A 23169-nucleotide genomic window follows, 5' to 3' on the forward strand; every position below is an offset into this window, starting at 1 on the left:
GAAAACTGCTCCAAAGAAGCCCAAAGCAGATGGGCAGTGAAAGGTGTCCCCAGCTGTCCCCTCTTCCTGCCTGCTCCACAGCCTCCGCCTGAACCCCAGCCAGCCAGCCGCCCCTGTGTGTGGAGGGAGATGGCCCTGCTGAAAGCACATTTCGCACACCGTGGGGCTGGACTTTGGGGGATGGGGGAGAAGACGCAGCAGCTCATGTGAGGGAGCCCCAGCAGGGGCCATCACTGTGCTGTGCCCCAGTCTAGGAAGGGGGAAGAAGGAATGGAGTTCCACCCCCGCCCCCTGCTACTGCCCACTAACATGGACACTTATGTTTGGGGTGGGTACAGAGGGGGTGTTTGTTATCGGGGGGTGGGGTGGGGGGGCTGTTGGGGTTTTTTTTTACAAGTTGCAGTTACAGGAATGAAGTTCTTTTTGTATTTTCCCCAGCATCCTGTGTTGGGGGTGGGAGAATTACTCTCCTTGCCTCCGGTTCTTGCCTCTGTACAGACCCTCTTCCTCAGTTTAGTTTTTAGTGTCCGAGTTGCTAATAGAGAGGAGTCTGTGCTGTTGTGGGGAGGGGGATGTGATGTGGTTGGACCACACATGCAGCTACTTTGAACATTTGGGGCGGGGCAGGGGAGGAGGGAAAATGCGGCTCATTCTACAGCAGCTGTTCTAATGCTCAGCCCAGGGCGCTTGTGGCTTCAACCTACCCCCCTCTTTCCCTGTACATGCAGGAGTCCCTCCTTGGCAGCACAAGCTGATTTTCCCCTATGCTGTTCTCCCTCCAGACCACAAGGTGGCATGCTCTTGGCAGATGCCTTGCCGTTCCTCTCCATGGTTTTGTACAAAACATTTTTTAGGAAAAAAAAAATTAAAAAAAAAAGTTTGGGGAGATGTAGGCTGGTCTACTAGGACAGGCCTATTGGGTAAGAGCAAGGCTGCAGGGGGACATTTGACTGTGTAAATGCAACTCAACCCCCCCCTCCCCAATCTGGGTCAGGAATCTAGATTCCTCCCTCTAGGTGAAGATGTACATCCCTCTGCCCCATCCCATTCTGACTGCCTCTCCAGACATTCCACAGAGAAGAGGGGAGAGAGCAGCCAGGACATATTCTTTGGAGATGGTAGGAGATGAATTATACATTGCAAAGCAAGCACCCCTAGGTGCATAACAATGGTTGTGCCCTGCCTATTGTCAAGAAGACTGGCAGGCAAAGCAGCCCCCTTAAAGAAGAAGAAAAACCAGGAGCAGACCTCTTCTTCCTCCCCACCCCCACTTGCTCTGTGCCCTGGTCTTTTGTATTATAGTGTATTTCGCTGTGTCCCCCCTTCCTGTTCAGACCCTAAGATTCCTCCTGCCCTTGCTACCTCTTAGCCAATTTATTTTTCATTGAGACAGGAATAGCCCTCATAGGAGTTTCCCATGGCTATCCACCCCTCCCCTCATCCCCTAGTGCTGCGTATCTGTCGTTTTTGTGCTATTTTGAACAATTAAAGACCTTTTTTTTTTTTTTTTTGAAACCAGACTTGACGCTTGTGAAATTAGATCTCTCACCCTCTCTCTTTTAGGAGAGTCTGGTCAACTTTGGGAGAAGAGCCTTAATTTATCCTTCTGGGAGGGCTGGGGATATAGCTGTTTCTACCATGGAAAAATTGCAAGCGAGGAATTCAGATTTATTTCCAAGGTACCTGGATGCGATGCAAGCAGCCCAGAATACCACGCAGTTACCATCTCATCTAGTAGGCTGCCTCTTCCAGAGGAGCAAATGCATGGACTGTGGCGTCCAGCTACACAAGCTATATGCTGTAACCTTGCCGGATGTCTTTGGGATCTGAGTCCTGCGGCATATTGCTCCTGCTCTTGGTTACAGCCGTGCAAATATATGCAAAAAGAAGGTGTCTTCCCATCTGTGTTTGACTCTTCAGCAGCTACACTTCTGCCGAGGTGCTCCTTCTGGTGGATTGGTCTCCAGATGAACTGAATCAAGTTGTGGCTGTTCAGGTGCCTTGCGCTGGCATGAAATAGAGGGGAAAGTAGTGAGCAATGGGAAATGATTACAAATTGAGGAGATGAGAGAGAGAAATGTAGAGTCTCCTGGAGAGACCTTTTCCTAAGAGGTGGTAGTATAAAAACATATGGGGGGGGAGTGGTGGTTTTGCTATAGGAGTGCTATGAATTTTAACACAAGGGCACGTGGTCTGGCCAGGGCCTAATATCTAGGTTTTACTACTTTCAAGGTAAGGGTTCAAGGTAGGGTTGATTTCTTACAGTCTTTAGTACAGCCCGTATGGCCCACTCAAACACATCCTGTACATTGGTGGCTGCTTTGGCACTGGTTTCGAAGTAGTTGGCGTCATGAAGCTTGCTCCATTCTTCAGCTTCCTCTGAAGTGACCTGGACAAAAACAGGGGTTGTGCATGTTCTGCCTCCTTCCCCTAATCCCCAGCCACTTCAGCCCTATGGACTAGTTCTTCACCAGGTACCAGGTTTTACTTCTGCATCCTGTGAGTGTGTGTGATGATGGCAGTAGAGGACAGCAGGGATGTCCATGGAACTGCGGCAGGGCAGTTCAAAGGCGGTGCCGCTTTAAGAGCAGGGGAGGGTGCACTTACTCCTCCTGCCACTTGCCCCCCACCGGCGTCCTTAGTTTAAAAAGCTGATCTTGAATATGGTGCGTGTCAGGGACTTCCGGCCTTATTCATTCATTCATCTGATTTCTATACTGCCCTTCTGAAAATGGCTCAGAGCGGTTTACGCAGAGAAATAACAAATAAGATGGACCCCTGTCCCCAAAGGGCTCACAATCTAAAAAGAAACATCAGATATACACCAGCAACAGTCACTGGAGATACTGTGCTGGGGGTGGATAGGGCCCGTTACTCTCCCCCTGCTAAATAAAGAGAATTGCCACATTTAAAAAGTGCCTCTTTGCTAAGTTAGCAGGGGTTGATAATATCTAGCCAACGAGGACGGCAGCCCTGCCACCCCATAGGCTTAACAAAGGGCGGGGGGTGGGGGAGCAGCAGGAGGGGTAAGTCTACCCTCCCCTGCTCTTAAAGCGGCACCCCCCGCCTCCTTCAAACTGGTGGAACTGCTGGTTCTTTGAACTGGTTTGGAGGCCCATAAAGGTTCCGTGCACATCCCTAGGGGACACACAGCGCTCCCATAGAGCTGGCCATTAGTATGCAGGACTCCTCTGCTTCCACCCTCACCCCTCAACACCACAGTTGATGCCAAGAGGCCTGTTCTAACTTGCTCACCACCCTTCCATATCTGAGGTACTATACAAGATCTGAAATTCTGCTGCAAGTCTATTGCCTCCCTCTCTTTTTGTACTCTATGTAGCTCTCACCTCACGGTTCTTCAAGTCAGTCTTGTTCCCAATGACAGCAACAGGGAAGGTGGCTTCTTCCCCTGGCTCAATCTGCCATTGGAGTTGCCTGTGCCACTTCTCCAAGGCTTCGAAAGAATTGGAAGATGTGACGTCAAAGACAAGGAGGCAGCAGTCTGACCCCCGGTAAAGGGCAGTCCCCAATGCTTGGAACCTTTCTGTCCCAGCTGTGTCCCAGATCTAGGGGAAGGAAAGCGGAAAGAGGCTGACTCCTCCCTTGACTGCAAGGCATGGTTGGATTCCTAAGTCCTGCTATCCTGTGTCATATTTATGCTGATGGTATGATAATGAGCTATTTCATAGCTGCAGGAATTATCTTTGTTCCCTCTTTGGAACATTAGGAGCTGTCACAGACACTGAATAGCATGGATTCGTGTGTCCCAGTTCTTTTTACTGGATAGTCAATAGATGGAGGGACCACTATCCATGGACTAGGGCTCTGTATGCACTGTTGGGAGTGCAGAACCTTGCTTCTTGTTATGGAAATTACTAATGAATTTTGTTCTGGGTGGCAGTATCAAGGCAGTATGTGCACACATGCAATCAGAATAGGGTCTTCTTATGTTATGTCTTATGTTAGCTGCTTATGGGAAGGGTAGAGTGTAAGTCCAAAAGAAAGTGGAAACTGGTGCCAGAGGGCCGAAAGTACACATGTTAAATGTGGCACTAACTCTGACATGTTCCTGTTTTCTTTGATAAATAACAGCCAAATCAGCACAAGGCAAGGAGAAACTAACATCTCATTCAGACTGCCTCTGCACATATCAGAAGCAGTAACTAGGAAGCAGGATCCAACTTTGGTATCCTCTAAAAGGCTAATTTTGAAGGGCTGACTAGCCCTTCAAATGCAGTGCTGAGAGCTGTGGAATCTTACACTTATTGTGGCAGAAGCTTTTGTGGACTACTCTGTTCTTGTTAGATGCGCAAGATGTATCAATTGCAAGTGCTATCCTGCCCTTCTGTTGGAAATGGGCTTTTACACACTCTGTTAGCCTTTAAACTGCCACACAGCTCTCCTTTTAGCTTTAAGGCAGAAATGCCGGAGGTGAGTGGATTTTCAAATTGGCACATGGCAAGGGCGAGTGAGCCTCTGCTTCGGCTTACCTGCACAGTCATGGTGCGTCCATCTATATGTACTTCTTTGCTAAGGAAGTCGGCCCCAATGGTGGCTCTGTAGCGACTGCTGAAGCGATTGTTAACATACTGGTTCATCAGGGCTGACTTACCTACCCTGTGGGCAATGCAGAGCGTTAGCATCAGATCCTGAAAGCCAGTGTGTACCTCCCTTCAACCTACATGGGGCTTCACTGGAACTGGTTCTCCTACTCAAACGTACAGGAAAAACTGCACAAGTTAGCATCCTGAGAATTCTAGTTTTTATTCTTTCAAAGCTCGGCTTGGAAGGATGGAGAGGGAATGCATGCATGAATCAGAAAGCAGAGAAGTGGCTGAATAACATGGTGAGGTGGAGCGAGGTTTTGATACCTCCTTTAGTTTTTAGTTTTAGTCTTTTGTCCTGCCCCATGATCATCAGAAGTAGAATAAGTTATGTGAAGTACTTGAAACTGTAGAATACTTGATGCAGAATAAGAGAAATTATTATGCAACTCTGCGCATCATGTGCACCTTGCAGAAGTCAGCTTGTAGAACTTGTCACTGTGGGGAAGAGGTTTGTGGGTGACTGTACTTTCAAAAACTACCGTACTTGTATTTACTCCCTGTTACCTAGTTGCCTCTAGGCTTTAAGGAATGGCATCAGTGTAATATTCTGATTGGCCTCCATCCTCTGTATAACACTTCATTTCCAGTGTTTGGACTTCTCTGCAATCTTACAGCCTTAGCTCTTAAAACAAAGCGCCAGTAAGCCAGTTCAGTTCAAGCCCAGCTCCTGCCCTCGTCTAAGTTCAGGTCACCCTAATACTTGCAGATATTTAAATCTATACAGGTGTGTGTCACAGTGAGAAATATGCCACAAGGCAGAATTGGTTCACTTGTCTTAAGAAGTAAGAATACTGGAGTAAGTAAACCAAGCTCGTGCTTAAGCCAGCTGAGAATAAATATTTCAAAGGATGAATCCAATATAATGATGGGAAGAGATATAGCCAACTCTGAATTGAGAAAAAGAAAAGAAAAAACAAAATGTCTTTTTGAAATAACAATGTATATAGAGGAGGACCTTTTGAAACTTAAGAGGCCTGGGGCAAGAATGTTCCTCTGAGCCTCCCCCATCCCCACAGCTGGTATACTGTGCAACTTTATGCACATTGCAATTTTTCTGCTTGCACAACAGTACTCTTCCACAACTGCAGATTTTATGTTCCACCATGGCTGTAATCTTGCACAGTATGTCAGCTGCTGCATCCTGTGTCAATATTGTAACCTGAAATAACTCTTTATGCTGAGGTTTCATTTTAAGTGAGTAGTTTTACTGCCTTGCATCAAAAGAATCAACCTGATCATTTCAAAAACTGAACCAAAACTTTGGATGCCCTCTCTCCATAGGTGGGGCCTGGGTCGTTGCCACTCATCCCAAAAGGCATTGTGTATAGATCTTAAATCTACCCTGACATTTCACACGATATTCTAATAAAGTGCAACTTCACTCCAAGATCCTTAAGTTGGAGTTGACCTACGGGGGCTGCAATTGGCTGTAGCAGCGCAGTCCTTTTGATCCCACTCACCACATTCTCATTCACTTTTTAGACTTCAACCCGCCCCCGGCGAACTGGCTGGGAGGGAATCCAGGATTTCCCCTTTCAGAGCAGCAGCAGGTTCCCCTCGCCTCAGAATCAGCGTGCTCTGTGGAGTGGACCAAGTTGCTTCCTGCCCGCAGGTGCCTTAAGCCGTCCTGCCCACTGATCAAACACAGGATGGCTTCCTGGAGCACTTGTCGGGATAGAGCAAGCGGAGCGCCCCCCCCCCCCCCGCGCAGTCTAGGCACAACGTTCCCTTCCCCACCCTCCAAAAACGGGGACTAGAGCCCACGACTTACCCCGAATTCCCAATAAGTAGTATTTTGAGATGCGAACGTCTGAACATGGGGGGGCGTCTCCGCCAGAACCTGAAAAGAGAAGGGTTGAGGATGCAAGGAGCAGTCCCTACCGCCGCCAACGTCCCCTGCCGTGGCCCGATCCGTCGCCCTCCCATGATCAACAGCCTGCAAGTACTTGGCATAGCCTGTGCCCTGCCTGCCCCCTCCTTCTCGAGGGTCCTCCTTTCCGACGTTGCTCTTCCCCGGCGTGCCAGCTGGGAGTGGTACCTGGCTTGGGGACTCGCGGGGGCTCTTCTTTACTGCCGAAACTGCCCACCAAAACAGAGGCACCGTTTGCAGAACTTCCTCACTGCTTTCTTGTCCGGGAAGTGCGGGGAAGCTGGAGCATGGAAGAAAGGGCTAAAGGGGCAGCCGCAGCAGCACCCCCCCACCCCAGCTCAGTAGCAGCAGCCGCCCTGGGCTCCCCTGCGAAATCCTGTTGCTTGCTCGTGGCTTCGGCGGCTCGCATTCCTGGCTGGCTTATCGGAGCAGCCCATGCTAGGTGAAGGGGCGGTGGGAGGAGAGCAGTCCTGTGTTACCTTCTTGAACGGAAGCAGCAAAGGGGCTGGAGCAAGCCTGAAGGCAGCACCCTCCGCCGGATCAGGAGTGCACACGATTTAACCTGTGCCAGGGCTCAGCCCCTGGGACTTACTGAAAACGCCCGAGATCAACCCCGGAATTAGTGTGAAGCAGCGTTGTTAAGTCGGTGCCTCTGAGCATGTGCAGAGTGGCAGCGTTTCTTCCACCTCGAACAAATGCAGCTCACCCTCATGCAAACGTGGCTTGAGGACAAGGGTGCAGGTAAGTGGGTGGAGGTTCTAGGAAGCCACCAGCCAGGGGTATAGCTATAATTGAGCGGGTGGGTTCAAATAACCCAGCCGCCCCCCCGCCCACACCCCAGCTCCACTCCTCCCTGTTTTCTTAATTATCTCCCTCACTCCAAGGGACCACTGGGGAGAGGGACAAACATGGGGCACTTCTTCCCCTAGCTACGCCCTTGCCCCCAGCACCAAACTCCTAAGGAAAGGTCCCCTGTTGGCATTGCCCTGCAAGCAGGGCAATGGACACGCAGTCAGCCACAGGCTCAGGGAACCTCCTATTGTGGGGTAGCAATTTTGCAAGACAAGTAAATCAATTGTTGACATGGCAGGTGATGACAATTTCTTTCTTTTTAAAAAAACATTTATATCCCGCAGAGCGGTGTACATGGTTATGCTTATCCTCACAACAACCCTGTAAGGTAGGTGAGGCTGAGAGATACATGGCTGGCCCAGAGTCACACAGTGAGTTTCGTGGTTGAATGGGGATTTGAACTCAGGTCTTCTTGGTCCTACTCTAACGATCTAACCCCCCTATGCTATGTTGGCTCTCTTTACATCTTACCAATATTTAATCTTCTTACCAATCTTTAAGTGCTTAATCTTACAAATCTTTAGATCTTACAAATATATGGGAAAGGGGGAAATCTAGCCCAAGAGGAGTCCCAGTCATGGGACTGCAGGCTGGTTAAATGGCAGGCAGCCCAGTCCAGGCATCCTCTTGAGGTGGCAATATGGCTGGGGCACTGGCAGCCTAAGACATCTCTGCAGTGCTACCTGAGGCAGTGTTGAATGTTGCCCCCTTTCCCTTGTCTCAGGAGGCGGCTGTGGAAAAGGGGGCAGGGGGCCCCAAGGAGCATCTTGACGCTGCCCTCATTGGCGCCCCCCCCCCCCCCGCATCTGCTCTGGAGGCAACCACCTCTCCTGGCCTCATGGAAGGGCCACCCCTGGTTAAGGGATGCCAATGGAGCACTACACTTTAGGCTCCCTCGTGACACTGCTGGAAGGAACATCACTTCAGACTGCAGGCCATTGTGCAAGAGCGGCAGGCGGAGCCCTAGTATCCTCTGCAACGAGGCCCAGGATTTCCAGGTGCACTTCTTGCTTTAAACGGCACCCCTGCTTTGTGGTGGTGGAGCTACAAAAAATGTTGCCTCTGCCATGAGCTCACCAGGTGGCCTTAGGCAAGCCTCTCTGAGACCTTCCATCTGTGATACAGAGACAATACTCACCCACTCCACAGAGTGGGGGTTAGGATGATAGCAAGATAATGGATGTGAAGTGCTTTGAACATTCCAAAGCACTCAAGAAATACGGATTATCCTTATGGCATGGCTGGAGATCTCGAAGCACTCTGCACAGAGCTTTCAACTCCTAGCATGAATGGATGCCCTGAGCTCTCGGTGGTACTAAGCAAACAAACAAACGTATATCTGAGCCACTGCAGAGTGTGTATGTGTTCTAGCTGAATAACTGTATTTGCAGCCATACATCTGGAGTAGCAGCAAGACTTCTAGAACAGTAGATTATTATTTATATCTAGACAGCAAATGTACTTGGATTCTTTAAAAATAACGTATGTTGGATTTCTGCCCCAACTAGCTTACAGCCTAAATTTTGACAGTATGGAGGAGACCACAGAGGCGGGAGGGGAGGCAAGAGTGACAAGGTCTGCCCTGTCGTTCATTCCAAAGGCTCTTGAACATGATGATTTCTAAGAGGACTTGACCCTAGTGAGAAAGGGAGAGTGGCACTTGGATTTCCCACTTCTGGCCCCCAAATGTTTTGTGCACACACCATCATTTGTGACAGATGCACATGGGTCTATTTTGCTGTGTGTGCATGTAGCAGGACGTCTGGGTTCCTATGGCACATTCATGGTAACATGACATGTGTGTCTGTCTTATGCAGCTATTGTGTACATGCAACAAATCCCACCATTTCTGACACTGAAATGGTCTCCAGCAGAAACTCTGTCTTGTGCAAAGTAACCAAATGCAATGGAGGAGTTTGATTGTGCCTTTAATAGCTGCATAAAAGGAGGAGGAATGTGGCAGGCACAGCTTCTTGCATCAGAGCCCTGAGAAAAATGGCAGTTGCCAAAGCGATCTCTCCTTCCCAAATATTAAAAAAACATGAATCTGGCCTCCTCTGCATGGAGTCACCCTAACTGTGATGTGGCCCTAAGGAACTTTTGCGATCAGTTGGCCGCATAATATAGGGATTATTTGCCACAGCATGTATTTGGAATGAAATCCCTTCCTTGTGGCCAACACCCAGACAAACCTCACTCTTTCCACTTTCACCCACTTTCTTTGGCAGGGACGCTTTGATCTGGAATGGTGGCTGCTGCTGTTTTTGTTGCTGTTGTGTTGTGTGCACCAGCAGCCCATTCTCCTCCATTCACTTTCAATATGGATTCTACATGGGGTGGCCTTTGTAATCATATGTAGTCCAGAAACTACAACTGGAACAGAATGCAGCCACTAGGTTGGTCTCTGGGACAACTCGAAGGGACCCTAGAGCACGAACTCTGAAAGAACTGTACTGGCTGCTGCTGATATGCTTCAGAGAGAAAGACAAAGTGCTGGTTATCCTATCTAATAAAAGGCTTGGTGTCCGTCCGTGGACAGACACCAAGCGTGTGTCCGTGCCTCCCTGGCCTCTTTTGGGCATGCGCGAAGCGCATGGCCAGAAGGAGCCAGGGAGGCAGGACCGCCAGCACCCGGCGGCCATCTTGGGCGGCCAGAAGCGGCCGCCCCGAAGAAGCCGGGTAAGCGGCGGCGGGGGACACTGGCCGAGGCGGCGCGGCCGAGGAGGCAGCAGAGCCATGGCCGAGGCCTGGCCGTGCCGCCGCTTACCCGGCTTCTTCGGGGCGGCCGCTTCTGGCCGCCCAGGATGGCCGCCGGATGAGGCGGCAGACAAAACAATGCGGCGGTGGGCCCGGGCAGCGGTGGGCCAGGCCGGAGCCGCGGGCGGCGGTAGGTGGCAGGCCCGGCCGGAGCCGCGGGCGACGGTGAGTGGTGGGCCCGGCCGGAGCCCCAGGCGCCGGGGGGTGGCGGGAGAGGGAATGGCGGCGAACGTCTGGAGCGCAGAGCTCCACTAGCGCCCGTTAACCAACGGGCTACAAAACCACTAGTTACCTATAAAGCCCTTAATGGGGTCTAGGGTACTTAAGAGAGCGCCTCCTTTTTCATGAACCCAGCTGTTGTTTATGATCTTCTGGAGAGGTCTGGTTACAGTCAGAGGTGCACTAACCCCCGGACCTTGGGGGCCCGGTGCGGTTCTCCAAGGTCCGGGAGGAGGCGGCAGCCACCAAACTTCCATTGTTGTTTTTTAAAAAAACTTTTTCCCCCTTACGAGTGCAAGGCACACTTTGTTAAAGACACTGGCCCGAACGGACATGGCCAGTCTCTCTGCTGCCGGGGAGTGGGGAGAAGGACTGTTCTGCTCCCCCCCACCCTGCAGGCACCCCTTGGTAAGGAACAGAAAGTTTTTAAAAAACCAAAACCTGGAGGTTTGGCGGAGCACCCCCCACCCGAGGTTTCGGGGGCCCTTGCAAAGGGGGTATCTCACGGCTGGGGGATCTGGGCGGTCTGGGTGCCCAAATAATCTTGGTGCGCACCTGGTTACAGTTGCCACCGGCTCTGGACCGCTGTGGTAGCACTCTCTCATACTTGACGGAGAATGGCAAGCTAGTGTATAAGAAAACCCTACAGGAAGTTAAGTATTAGAGAGTGCTACTACACCTGGCCTTCTCTGCCTCATCTGTGGCTGCCCTGGGCCTTTGGAATACGCTCTTTGTCAAAGTAAGAGCATCTCCAACCATCTCTGATTGCTTTTCTCAGCCTTCCATCCTTCCGAGGTCGGTAAAATGAGTACCCAGAATGTTGGGGGCAATATGCTAAATCATTGTAAACCGCTTAGAGAGCTCCGGCTATAGAGCGGTATATAAATGTAAGTGCTATTGCTATTGCTATTTTAAAAAGACCCTCAGAACACACCTGTTTTTTCAGGCTTTTAACTGAAATGATTTTTAAACAGTTTAATTGTTCTTCTCATATGAAATTGTTTTAACTGTTTACTCTGTGAAATGTTTACTCTGTTTTGTATTTGTTGTTTTAAATTGTGTACACTGCCTTGAGATACACATATCAGATCATGGAAGGAATATAAACATGATGAATAAATAAATAATATCCATCCTCTTTCATTCATTCTAGTCCACCCCACTGATGCAACCACCTCTGGTACAGAGCCAGCAGCTGTCCTTGGGTCAAATCTTGCCTCTGTTATGAATGCACCAGATGGCTGGGCAAGCCACTATTCCAAGGGCGTAGCTAGTGTGTGTGTGTGGGGGTGGGTGGGTGTGGGTTCCCTCCCTCTTCCCAGCGGCCCAGAAGAGTGAGGGAAATAATGAAGAAAAGGAGAGGTGGCTGCGAGGCTCTCAGGAGCTGGGGGTCCCAGGTTCTTGGTCCCGTCAGCTCAATTATAGCTACTCCCCCTGCACGATTCTGTCTGAGAGAACAGCTATCTAGAACAGGGGGTTAATGACACTAAACTACTGCCCAGGGTGGTTGCAACTTGTAAGGATTATTGAGATAAAGGCACGGCACTTAGAATAAATGGCGGTGATCTGAAATTTTTCTGCCAATCTCGAACAAATCTCAGCATATGTAGGGTTAATGGGAAGCTTCAGGCTGAAAACTGAGACAAATCAGGGTCTTCCTTGCCTCACGTGATGAAAAGGGTTGGGCTGGCATCAGGTGACTTGGAGCTGGTCATATGGCAATCAGTTCCCTAATTAGCTTGAAAGTTTTGCAAGCTTTCCCCCTCGTTTTCTTAGTTTCCGAAAAGGGGGCGGGGGGTGTAGGTTCAGGCTGTGTGTGTACGAGAGCGCGTGCACGCGCGTCAGTTTTGCAGGCAAGCAAATAGTGCATCTTGCTTCCTGCATTTGAGTCTCTTTTCCTTCTCTTGGTCATATTCTGGAACGTGCTGACATAGCTGGAACAAAACAAAAAAAAATCTCTTAACCCGCTCCCTGCAGTGATTAGATCCTCGCGTTGCGTTTGTCTGTGCCAAGGAAGCAACAGGAATGGATTTGCCGACACTCCAGTCCTGGCATGAACGGATCTCTCAAGAGCTCGACGCAGTGGTGGATTTCTGGCTACGGCATTCACACGATAAGGAATATGGGTGATTGTTTTATTGGTGTATTGCATATCTATTTCACCCTACCTCTGAGGAGTTAAGGGTAACATATGCATATGCTTAAATAGGTTTTACCTATCTAATTTTCAAACCAACCTTGTGAGGTAGGTTAGGCTGAAAGATTGTGACTGGCCCACAGTCATCCAGTGCATGTTATGGCTGAGAGAGGATCTGAATGCAGCTCTCCCCAGTTTAAATCCAACACTTTGTCTACCATGGCATATAGTCTTTCTCTAGTATTGGGGAAGTGATTTTATTTACTTATTTATTCATCGTTTAATTTATATATTGCTTTTCATTTAAAATAATCTCAAAGCAGTTTACAACATAGTTAAAACAATATGCAATTAAAATACAGAAAGTACAGCTATTAATTAAAGTATAAAATAATAGCTAGTTAAAATTTTTAAAAACCTATATGAAACATTAATACCCAAAACACAGAGCAGCAGAAGTAAAAATGAATTGCATTTAAAATGTCTGCGATGGTGCATGTGGTGTTAGGCAAATTTGCCCAAACTGGGGTATGGAAGGCGATACTGTGAAATGGAGAGCAGTCCTTCTGAGGGGAGTCAAAATGTCCCATGGAGAGATGGGAATATACTCCTCGATTTTCTTGAGCAGAAAATTCCTCTTTCTCACCAAGTAACGTGGAGCACAGTGCACTGGGAAGTTCTCCGCACAAGGCTTTTTAAATGAATAGGTAGTGTGCCAGATGCTGCAGTTCTCATGAAGAGTTCTCATTTATTTCAGTGGGACTTATGCAGAAGAATTTCCCATTGGATTGTACTCCAGTGGGTCCGACCTAATCCCCTTAGTGGCAATCAGAATTTTCCACTTAAGATAGGCACTTCCCTTTGTCTCATGACAGGAGGCTGTCTGAGGGTGCTTTCGTCCAGTCTTCCTGCTTCTGAGAGCTGGTAGTAGGTGTCAAGTCAGCATTAATTCTGTTGGTTTCTTTTTAAACAATAGCTCCTTTTCCTTCCCATACTACCCCCTCCCCTGCCCCGCCAACCAAGAAATCTTTGGCTCTAACATCTGTATCCTTTCTCTCCAGAGGTTTCTTTACATGTCTGGGCCAGGATGGCAAAGTTTACGATGAATTGAAGTATGTCTGGTTGCAGGGGAGGCAGGTAGGAGTGTTTGGCTGCTATGAGTTTCTGAATGGTCTTGGATTTTCTGTCATGATCCTTCCTGTGTGACAATTGAGGCCGGTAAGGCCTCGGCAATGCCATATGGGCTTTCTCGGAGCAGGGCAGGTCTTAATGAAACCCTGGGCTTATCTAGATTTAGTCCCAGAACCTGAGTTAAGCGCTGGGACTTCAAACTTGGAAAGTATGAAGGAAATATAAATAACGTTGAGACCCTCTGAGCATATACGGAAACTAAAGGCTCTCCCTCAGCACTGAGAAGCGCCAGCCAGCCAGCCTCCCCCCCCTACATCTGGGATTGGGGGCAAAGCTTACATGGTAGAGTGCAACTCCAATCAAGTTTGAGCTCCAGTACCCCTCACTTTCTGGGAAGACAGTAGCAGACCAGTGAATAACTATGAAGAGATGCCCACACCTAGCATACATCTATACCAGAGTGTAAGCAATGAAGGCTGTCCTGGGTTACAATAAAGGCTGCAATTTTACCCCCTCATTCTTTCCCTAAACAGGTGTGGATGTATAGTCGGTTGTATCGAAAAGTACCACGATTCCGGCGCCCAGAACTCCTGCAGGCAGCCCAAGCAGGTAATCCCTTGGCTAGGTTTTGGGATACAGGCAAGGGGAAGATCCTGTTGGGTAGGTAGATGGTACTTTAGACAAAGTAAGGAAAAGAGAGGGGATGCAGGAGTTCTGGAAAATGCTGATGCTTTGAAATGGCAGTGGGATTGGAAGGACTGAATCTAGAAAATGAGGAATACTACTACTGTTAACAGCATTTCTGTAGAGCTTTGGAGCACTCCAAATACATTTCCATCTATTAACTTGGTAATCCTTACAACAGCCCTGTAAAGTAGGTCAGTATGATTCTCCCGCCCCCATATTGCACTTGTGAAGCTGAGAGAAAGATGCTTACTGTGCATCTTGCTGTGCTTACCATGTTAATGGCAAAGAGGAGATGTGAACTGCGGACTTTGTGGTTCACAGTTCATTCTCTTGGCCACTACACCACTGTTCCCTTTCCCCTCAATGTAGAGGCAAGTGTGGGCTCTCAAGTAAAAGGGACGGGAGTGGAGGGTCAGCTGAGCCCAGGTATTCGGGGCACAAGGGGACAAACAGTTGAAGGAAACCCCAATGAAAAGGCACTTCTCTTTTCCCAAGGTGGGGAATTCCTACTGAAGTATGCACGGGTGGCCCCCCCTTCCCAGAAATGTGCCTTTGTCCTGACCCGTGATGGGCGCCCTGTGAAAATCCAGCGCACCATTTTCAGTGAGTGCTTCTACGTCCTTGGGCTGGATGAGCTTGGACGAGCAATGGGGGAGCCCCGTTACCAGGTGAGTCTTGGAGAACAGAATACATGTTCCCGGTCATCTGTTCCCTGAGGGAACAATCATCTGCTAAGCCTTTCCCCGCACCCCCCGCTCACCCCTCCCAAATTCTTTTGGCAAAACTCCCTCCCCACAAGCCACTATGGTACAGCTCCAAGTGCATGTTTGATAAGTGGCAACCGTGGAGTTGTCCAAAAGTGGAGAGAGTTGCTCATTACCTCATGGTGCCACAGTTAGGGATGACCTTCCTGTCCCGTCTCTATGGATACCAGTGTTCTATTGATAGAACTAGATGAAGAATAACCACACTCTATGAGAAGAGGCCTGTTGTTATGCAGTGTGGAATGTCTATCCAAAGTAGTGACCTGTGGGGCCAAAGGTAGCTGACTTGTGGGGCCAGCCACCTATCCAAAGTAGCTGACCTGTGGGGTCAGCTGCCTATCTCCCTTACAGGGCAGTATCTGGAGCTTGATTCAGTCATTATGTCGTACCAATGTACAGATATCTGTACACTCGTACATGTGTTTGTGTGAACGACTGTACCTGCGTTCATGCTAAAAGTGAACCTGGGTGCAGGCCCCTCAAATGCATGGTACAGATAGAAAGTTTACTGTTGTACCTGTGTTCCGCATAACATGTGAATAACTGTACCGGTGTACATTCCTCGTATGAGTGTTCCCCATAATGTGTGAATGGGGCTTGGGTGGTGCCAGGGAAGTCCAGGGCTGTGGAGTTCTGTTATGCAGCCACTTCCGCTTCGGTGTTGTGCCACTGCTGTCCCTGATACAGATCCAAGTGGAGGCTAATGTTTGCCTTACAGCTGCAGCCAGCCATTTTGTTGTGGAGGAAGGAAGAAGTATTTGACAGCCAGTTGCTTAGGAGCTGTACCACATAATCCATTCCTAACTTGGGGAGTATGTTGGGTGGTTGGTTGCTGAGCAGCTTTCAGTCCTGTCCCCCATCCCCAAAGCAGAATGGGCCTGAAGCCCTAGCAGTGAGGCGTGGCCCAGGCCTGCAGGCTTCGTCTCTTTCTAATAACTCTTGGGAGCAGAGAGTGATCCAGAAATGGAAAGCCTAGTGCCAGACGTGGATCCAGTGGGCACAGGGCTAGCACTCCTTGTGACCCAAGTGAAGGCTTTAGGTCTCCTATAGAAGGGAGAGACCTATGGGTTAAACCTGAGGCATGTGATGTCCTGGGCTACATTGTTTCCACTTGCAGAGGGAAGCCCTGACAATGATGGAGGCCATAGTGCGTTGGGTGCGGGATGATCCCTCTGAGCTGGGGCGTCCACAACTGACCGGAGCTACCCCACATGACTCAATGGCTGTCTCCATGATGCTTCTCAACCTGGTGGACCAGCTGTCGGAAGGAGATGCTGAAACCGCAAGCCGATTCAGAGAACTGGGGAGCTGGTCTGCCCAGCGGATACTCATGCATGTGCAGGTACAGGGTGGGAGCTGCCGGGCTCCTGGCTTCGATTCAAAATGCCTTGTTGGTCCAGCATTTGATTTATGTAGCTGAATCCCTGTTATCTCTCTATAGAGGAATGGAACTGCTGTGCTGGAGAATGTTTCCGAAGATGGCAAGGAATTGCTGGGATGTATGGGGAGACAACAGAATGCTGGTAAGGAGGATCTAGGAGTCAGAACACTTAGGAACTCCATGGTGGGGGGTGAATTCAGCACTGTATATACTCTTGCACATCCAACGGTTTGTGGCATAAATATAGATCTGTATTTTGCTGAGAAATTTGGCATTAGGAGAATCTCGGGTATCTTGATTGAATGAGCGAGTTTCTCATCCTCTTATTTATATTATATTATATTATATTATATTATATTATATTATATTATATTATATTATATTATATTATTTATTTGATGTATATACCGCCCTTCCAAAAATGGCTCAGGGCGGTTTACAAGAAAATAAAAACAATTAAAACCAGTTAACAATTAAAATCAAAACTATAAAATCAGAATAAAACCAATTCAACATTAAAACAGTTAAAAACCCTGGAAAACCAGGCCAAACAGATAGGTTTTAAGGGCTCTCCTGAAAGACAATGAACTCAAATTATGGATTTCTGCCGGAAGTGCATTCCATAACCCAGGAGCAGCTACAGAGAAGGCCCGCCTCTTGAGTCGCCACCAGACTAACCGGTGGTAACTGGTGACGGACCTCCTCAGATGACCTTAACATGCAGTGAGGATCATGCAGAAGAAGGTGCTCTCTAAAATAACTTGGACCTAAGCCGTTCAGGGCTTTAAAGGTAATAACCAGCACTTTGTATTTTGCCCAGAAACATATCGGCAGCTAGTGTAACTGTTTCAAAACAGGCATAATATCGTCTCTCCAAGTTGCCCCAGAGACTGATCTGGCTGCCGCATTTTGATCTAATTGAAGTTTCCGAACTACGTACAAAAGCAGCCCCACGTAGAACGCATTGCAGTAGTCGAGCCTGGAGGTTACTAGCTGATGCACCACTGTTTTGAGGTCATCCTCTTCAAGTAATGAGCGCAGCTGTTGAATCAGCCAAAGCTGATGGAAAGCACTCCTGGCTATGGCCTCCACCTGAGATACCAGGGTTAGGCCTGGGTCCAGGAGTACTCCCAAGCTGCGCACCTGCTCCTTCTTGGAGAGTGTAACCCCATCCAGCACAGAAAGATCTAACTCACAGCTCAGATTCTGAGCCCCTACAATGAGCACCTCTGTCTTGTTTGGATTCAGCTTCAATTTGTTATCCCTCATCTAGCCCATTACTGCCTGATGGCAGGCATTTAGAGAATGAGTGCCATTTTCTGAAGATGAAAAGGATAAGTAGATTTGTGTGTCATCCGCATACTGATAGCACCCAGCACCAAACCACCTGATGACCTCACCCAGCGGTTTCATGTAGATATTGAAAAGCATTGGTGACAGAATGGAGCCCTGAGGGACTCCATATAACAGCTCCCGTTTTGAGGAGCAACTGTCACCAAGCTCCACCATCTGGAATCTACCAGAGAGATAGGAGCAGAACCACTGCAAAGCAGTTCCCCCATCCCCAGCTCCCCCAAGCAATCCAGAAGGATACCATGGTTGATGGTATAGAACACCGCTGAGAGATCCAGAAGAACCAGCAGAGTCACACTCCCTCTCTTGGTTCCCTGGTAAAGGTAATCCATCAGGCCGACCAAGGCTGTCTCAACCCCATAGCCAGCTCTAAGACAGTTTGAAATGGGTCTAGATAATCAGTTTGATCCAAAACTGCCTGGAGCTGGTCGGCCACCACCCTCTCAATCAACCCCTGCTAACTTGGCAAAGAGGCACCTTTTAATGTGGTGATTCTCTTTTATTTAGCGGGGGGAGAGTAACTGGCCCTATCCATCCCTAGCACAGTACCTCCAGTGACTGTTGTTGGTGTCTTATCTTACATTTCTTTTTAGATTGTGAGCCCTTTGGGGACAGGGAGCCATCTTGCTTATTTATTTATTATTTCTCTGTGTAAACTGCCCTGAGCCATTTTTGGACGGGCGGTATAGAAATGAAATCAATCAATCAATCAATTAATAAAAATCACCTTGCCCAACCAAGGGAGATTGGAGATAGGCCTATAACTATCCATCGCTAAGGGGTCCAGGGAAGGCTTCTTAAGGAGCGGTCTAACCATTGCCTCCTTCAGACAAAGAGGCACCCTACCTTCCCTCAGCGATGCATTTATGATATTAACTAGGCCACCTCCAACAATCTCCCTGCTAGATAGAAGCAGCCAAGTCGGGCAAGGATCCAGAGAACAAGTGGTAGGCCACACTGCCTCAAGCAGCTTGTCCACATCCTCAGGAGTCACAGACTGAAACTGATCCAACCTAATACTGCAAGAAGGATTGCTGGATACCTCCTCCATGGACCCTGCAGAAATAGTGGAGTCCAAGTTGGCCTGAATACAGGAGATCTTGTTCTCAAAGAACCCATTAAAAGCGTCTCAGCAGAACGACCGTGGGGACTGATTTGAAGTAGAAGGAGCAGAGACTAAATTCCTCACAACCCAGGATAGCTCTGCTGAGCGTGAACCTGCAGCCGCAATGCGCGCAAACCAAAATATCTTTTTCGCTGCACTCACCGCCACCGCGTAAGTCTTCAAATGGGTCACATGAATCCTGTCAGATTCGAACTGAGTTCTCCTCCACTTGTGCTCTAGTCACCTACCCAACTGCTTCAGCCCCCGCAACTCCTCAGTATACCAAGGGGCCATTTTTTAAGCAGGTCAGAAGAGACACTTAGGAGCAATCATGTCTACTGCCCTATTGAGTTCCCTGTTGCAGGTTCCCACCAGGGCATCGACAGAATCACCGGCCGCACCAACATCAGAATCCTCCAAGGCCTTTTGAAATCCTACTGGGTCCAGCAGCCTTTTCGGACGGACCATCCTAATAGGCCCACCATCCCTTCAGGGATGGATTGTGGCTGTAAAACCAACCTTAACCAGGTAGTGGTCCGTCCATGACAATGGGTAAACCACCATGGGTAAACCATGACAATGGGTGGATCCCCACCCACGGAACACCCCACTGGTCTGAACAAAAGACCAAATTGAGTGTGTGGCTGGCAACATGAGTTGGTTCAGAAACTAACTGGGATAGGCCCATAGTTGTCATGGCCGCTATGAATGCCTGAGCCACACCAGACAAGCCAGCCTCAAAGGGGAAGTTGAAGTCCCCCTTGCACAAAAAGTCTAGGAGACTCCAACCTCAACTCTGCAACCAGCTCAGTTAGGGAGTCAGTTGGGCAGTGGGGTGGACGGTACACCAACAGAATCCCCAATCTATCCCTAGTTCCCAGCCTCAAAAATATGTACTCAATATAAGTCAACTGTCTCACAGGGGCCCTGGTAACAGAGATGGTATTCTTATGGACCACAGCTAGTCCACCACCCCCTGCCCACTTCCCCTAGCCTGCTCCATGACAGAATAACCTGGAGGGAGAAGCTGAGCTCATACTGGATCACTCCCCTTCCCCAACCAGGTCTCAGTTATACATGCCAGGTCAGCTCCCTCATCCATGATCAAATTTTGGACAATTTCGGTCTTATTCTGAACTGACCTGGCATTGCAGAGGAGCAAGGCCAGACTCCCCGAGGCCTGAGAGTTGACAAAGAAGTTGGAAGTGGAAACAGTTACTAAATTACTGATTTCCCTTCCCCTATAACAGCCAGGTGCACTGCCAGTGCCAATTCTTCTGTTTCCCACCAGTACAGAAATAGCTGTCCCAGAACTGCCGGGCGCACTCCCAGCACCATCCCACTCAAGAGAGCCAAACATACCTGCAGAAAGGCCTGGCACAACCCAGCCCTCAGTCCCACCCCTGAAGGCCCAGCCCCTTTTGGTGGGCCACAAACCCCACACCTTTGGCAAGCCTCGTTTTTAAGCCTGCAAGCCCCAAAAGCCACTCATCCCACAAGCAGCTCCCAAGACAAGCGACAGGTGGTTCAGTTCAACAATTTGGGAGGCTGGCAATCAGCCAGCTGGAACTTGGCAGCAGACAAGCAGGCTGCTCTCTATCTGGGCTGGAATCCACAGGAGGCAGAGGGGCCAGTTGGTAAAGTCCCAGCAAGGCAGATCGAATGGCCTTGCACCTCCTGTTACCTTCCCAGTTGCTTCAAGGCGAGCCTCCTTCAGCCCTGAAAGCCACTCCTCCCACAAGCAGCTCTTGGTTTCAGAGGTTTCAGAGGAAAGTTTCAAAATTTATCTTGTGAATCCTTGGATGTTACAAAGATTTTGAATGAAGAATTACAGCAGTCGACACGTTGTGCAGAATGAGCTGGTAGTATTCTGTTCCTTACAGACTGCAGGGGTCCTCTCTTTGAATGCTCCTTCACATACAAAGCTCCCTGCATGTAGCCGATAAACCCATCTGGACTATATAAGGTAAAACTGTCTTTGTAATGCACTACCTGCAGGGTGTCGCTTTATGTTGGAGGAGCATTCAAAACTTTGGCACGGCCACCTACGACCTGAACTGGTACAGTCCAGAATTCTACACCTCCTCCTGCATAATATGTAGGTCGGCTATTAGACCATCATTGTATCACTCCTTATTCTTTCCAGCGTACCAGTCCTTGTCTCCACAGGCCACCTACTTCAAGTCTCTGTAGCCTTTTCTTTTTTCACCCCTTGTTTATTCTCTCCCCTGCCCAAATCGTCTGAAACTTTAAAAGTAGAATAGTAAGTGCACAACACATGCAAAAATAGGCATGTTGTTCTAATTACACAAATGGTATTTCTGTAGGGTAGAATCTGGATCTCAGCCTCTACAGCAGGGCTGCTCCACTTTGGCCCTCCTGCAGATGTTGGCCTACAACTCCCATAATCCCTGGCAATTGGCCACTGTGGCTGGGGATTATGGGAGATGTAGTCCAAAAACAGCTGGGGGGGAAAGTTGAGCAGGCTTGACTCTACAGTGTAAGCCCAGCACAGAGCAAGATCTACTGGATTTGGGAGCTAAAACAGCAAAGTGATCTGGATGTTTATTTCTTCCTTTCTCTTTTCTTTCCAAGGTCATGCCATTGAAGCAGGCTGGTTCCTGCTCCGTTGTGCTCAACGCCAGCATGACTCTCACCTCCTCTCTCAGGCTGTGGACAAGTTCATGAAGCAGCCATTCCGTTCTGGCTGGGATCCTGAGCATGGAGGACTCTTTGCCTTCCAGGATGTTGATGGTCTGTGCCCCACACAGGTATGGCCCTTGAACCCTACAGCCTACTTTCACCATGGATTTGACTTCTCCCCTCCCACACGCTTCAAAATGTCCAGCTAGTATAAAATGCTGTGGCCAGAGCATTATCAAAGGCCCAGTGGTGTGATCATCTCCCCTTTTTTGGAGAAATGGCACTGGCTACCAGTTCACTTCTGGGTCTAATTCAAGGGACTGGTTTTAACTCTTAAAGTCCTAAACAGTTGGGCCCTGGATATTGGAAGGACCATCTGCTCCCAGCAGAAGCTGTTACCATACCAGATCGGCTGTGGCGGCCCTGCTCCATGTGCCAACACCAGCTAAGGCCTGTTTGTCATGCACATTTTACAGGGCCTTCTTGGTTATTGCCCCTAGGCTCTGGAATGCCCTTCCCAGACTTTTGGTTTTCCACTGCCCCTTAAAAACCTTTCTCTTTGCCCAGGCTTTTAATGTTTGATGGATTAGTGTTTGGACTCATCTGCTCTCTTAAATTGTTTCTGTACTTCTAATATTAACGAATGCTTTTATCCTTGCTGTTTTATTGTATATGGTGGACATTATGTGTTTGTCGTAACCTTTAGTATGTATGTTACCTTGGGATGTTGTAAAAGCCAATTAATAAATTCTAAAATATTAGGCAAGTTGTTTCTCAATTTTCTTCAGCTAGAGTGGAAAATGAAGCTTTGGTGGCCACATACGGAGGCCATGATTGCCTTCCTCATGGGCTTTGCTGAGACTCGAGACCCCGAGCTTCTGGAGCTATTCACCCAGGTGACTGAATATACCTTTGCCAAGGTAAGTTTGAATACTGGCACTGAGAATCAGGGGCTCCAACTTCCCTAATTGAGCTTCGGAGGGAGGGAGAATCGGGATTTGCTGAGAGGCCATATCGTAGTGTCAGGCAAGCACATGCAGAAGGTGGTTCTAGGGTAAGCCTTGGCCTCTCCAGTTAAGACGCCTCTGATAGCAGGGCTGGGAAAAACCACCTCCTGAGTCCTCGGAATGCCACAGCTAGCCAGAGTAAGTGCTGGGCTAAAGCAGCTTCAGACATTTATATAACTTCAGGTTGCCGCCCCTCTTCCCCCCCCCCCCACGCCTATGGAAATGTCACAAAGCTGCACAGCTGAAACCTGCATGTCTGCAATCTGGCAGTGTAAAATTTGGTAACACATGCAGAAGCTGAAACATGTCCACTCTGCTTGAAATCAGTGGTCCCTCTAATTTGTTTCCCATCTCTGTGCAGAATGAGTTTTGTTCTGGGTGGCAGTATCAAGGCAATGTTTGCGCACTTGCATTCAGAGTGGGGCCTCCCTGATTCAACCTGAGCGGGATCTAAATTGAACTGAGTGGACATCCAAAAACTTATGAGCATGCACACATGTGCACAACTTAGAGGGAGCAGTGCTTGAAATATAGTAAGGTTTCTAGTCCTCATGGGTGGGGAATCCTCAAAATACATGGGTGGTCTGCTAAAGGCTCAGGAGTTACTAGAAGAGGATCTGGAGGTGGCACTTACAGTGTCCAGGGGACAAGGCTTA

At 48.8% G+C, this 23169-nt stretch overlaps 3 protein-coding genes across 8 annotated transcripts in view; 2 read left to right on the forward strand and 1 right to left on the reverse strand.

The window, feature by feature from the left end:
• HCFC1 (host cell factor C1) overlaps positions 1-1520 on the forward strand; it is a 30664-nt gene extending 29144 nt beyond the window's left edge. For all 4 annotated transcript variants that reach the window (XM_053288587.1, XM_053288588.1, XM_053288590.1 and 1 more), the window contains one exon: positions 1-1520. In XM_053288587.1, the coding sequence (XP_053144562.1) occupies positions 1-40 (40 nt within the window). In that variant the 3' untranslated portion in view covers positions 41-1520.
• LOC128341928 (ras-related protein Rab-7a-like) lies at positions 1220-15194 on the reverse strand. Of its 3 annotated transcripts, none has more exons than XM_053288592.1 (6): positions 15141-15194; positions 6379-6447; positions 4491-4617; positions 3348-3566; positions 2264-2389; positions 1220-2006 (listed from the first exon to the last, which is right to left on the reverse strand). In XM_053288592.1, the coding sequence occupies exons 1-6, from the start codon at positions 15143-15145 to the stop codon at positions 1917-1919; spliced, it is 636 nt and encodes a 211-aa protein (XP_053144567.1). In that variant the 5' UTR covers positions 15146-15194; the 3' UTR covers positions 1220-1916. The 3 variants fall into 3 exon arrangements, with proteins under 3 accessions (XP_053144567.1, XP_053144570.1, XP_053144568.1); XM_053288595.1 differs by lacking the exon at positions 15141-15194 and adding an exon at positions 6957-6978; XM_053288593.1 differs by lacking the exon at positions 15141-15194 and adding an exon at positions 6646-6950.
• Positions 11985-23169, forward strand: part of RENBP (renin binding protein) — a 20036-nt gene continuing 8851 nt past the window's right edge. The window contains exons 1-8 of the mRNA XM_053288591.1: positions 11985-12431; positions 13504-13579; positions 14107-14182; positions 14756-14928; positions 16142-16366; positions 16466-16547; positions 21459-21634; positions 22295-22426. Of these exons, the coding sequence (XP_053144566.1) occupies positions 12331-12431; positions 13504-13579; positions 14107-14182; positions 14756-14928; positions 16142-16366; positions 16466-16547; positions 21459-21634; positions 22295-22426 (1041 nt within the window). The 5' untranslated portion in view covers positions 11985-12330. The remainder of the gene's footprint in view (positions 12432-13503; positions 13580-14106; positions 14183-14755; positions 14929-16141; positions 16367-16465; positions 16548-21458; positions 21635-22294; positions 22427-23169) is intronic.

Source organism: Hemicordylus capensis, chromosome 2 (genome assembly GCF_027244095.1).
Source record: "Hemicordylus capensis ecotype Gifberg chromosome 2, rHemCap1.1.pri, whole genome shotgun sequence".
NCBI lineage: Eukaryota > Metazoa > Chordata > Lepidosauria > Squamata > Cordylidae > Hemicordylus > Hemicordylus capensis.

What these genes read in the sequence shown, in the direction of transcription:
- LOC128341928 (XM_053288592.1), bottom strand. An exon ending in GACGCACCATGACTGTGCAG is followed by an intron (nt 3,567 to 4,490) that starts GTAAGCCGAAGC and finishes TCCTTCCCCTAG; the next exon opens with ATCTGGGACACAGCTGGGAC. An exon ending in TACGGGCTGTACTAAAGACT is followed by an intron (nt 2,007 to 2,263) that starts GTAAGAAATCAA and finishes ATTTCATGCCAG; the next exon opens with CGCAAGGCACCTGAACAGCC.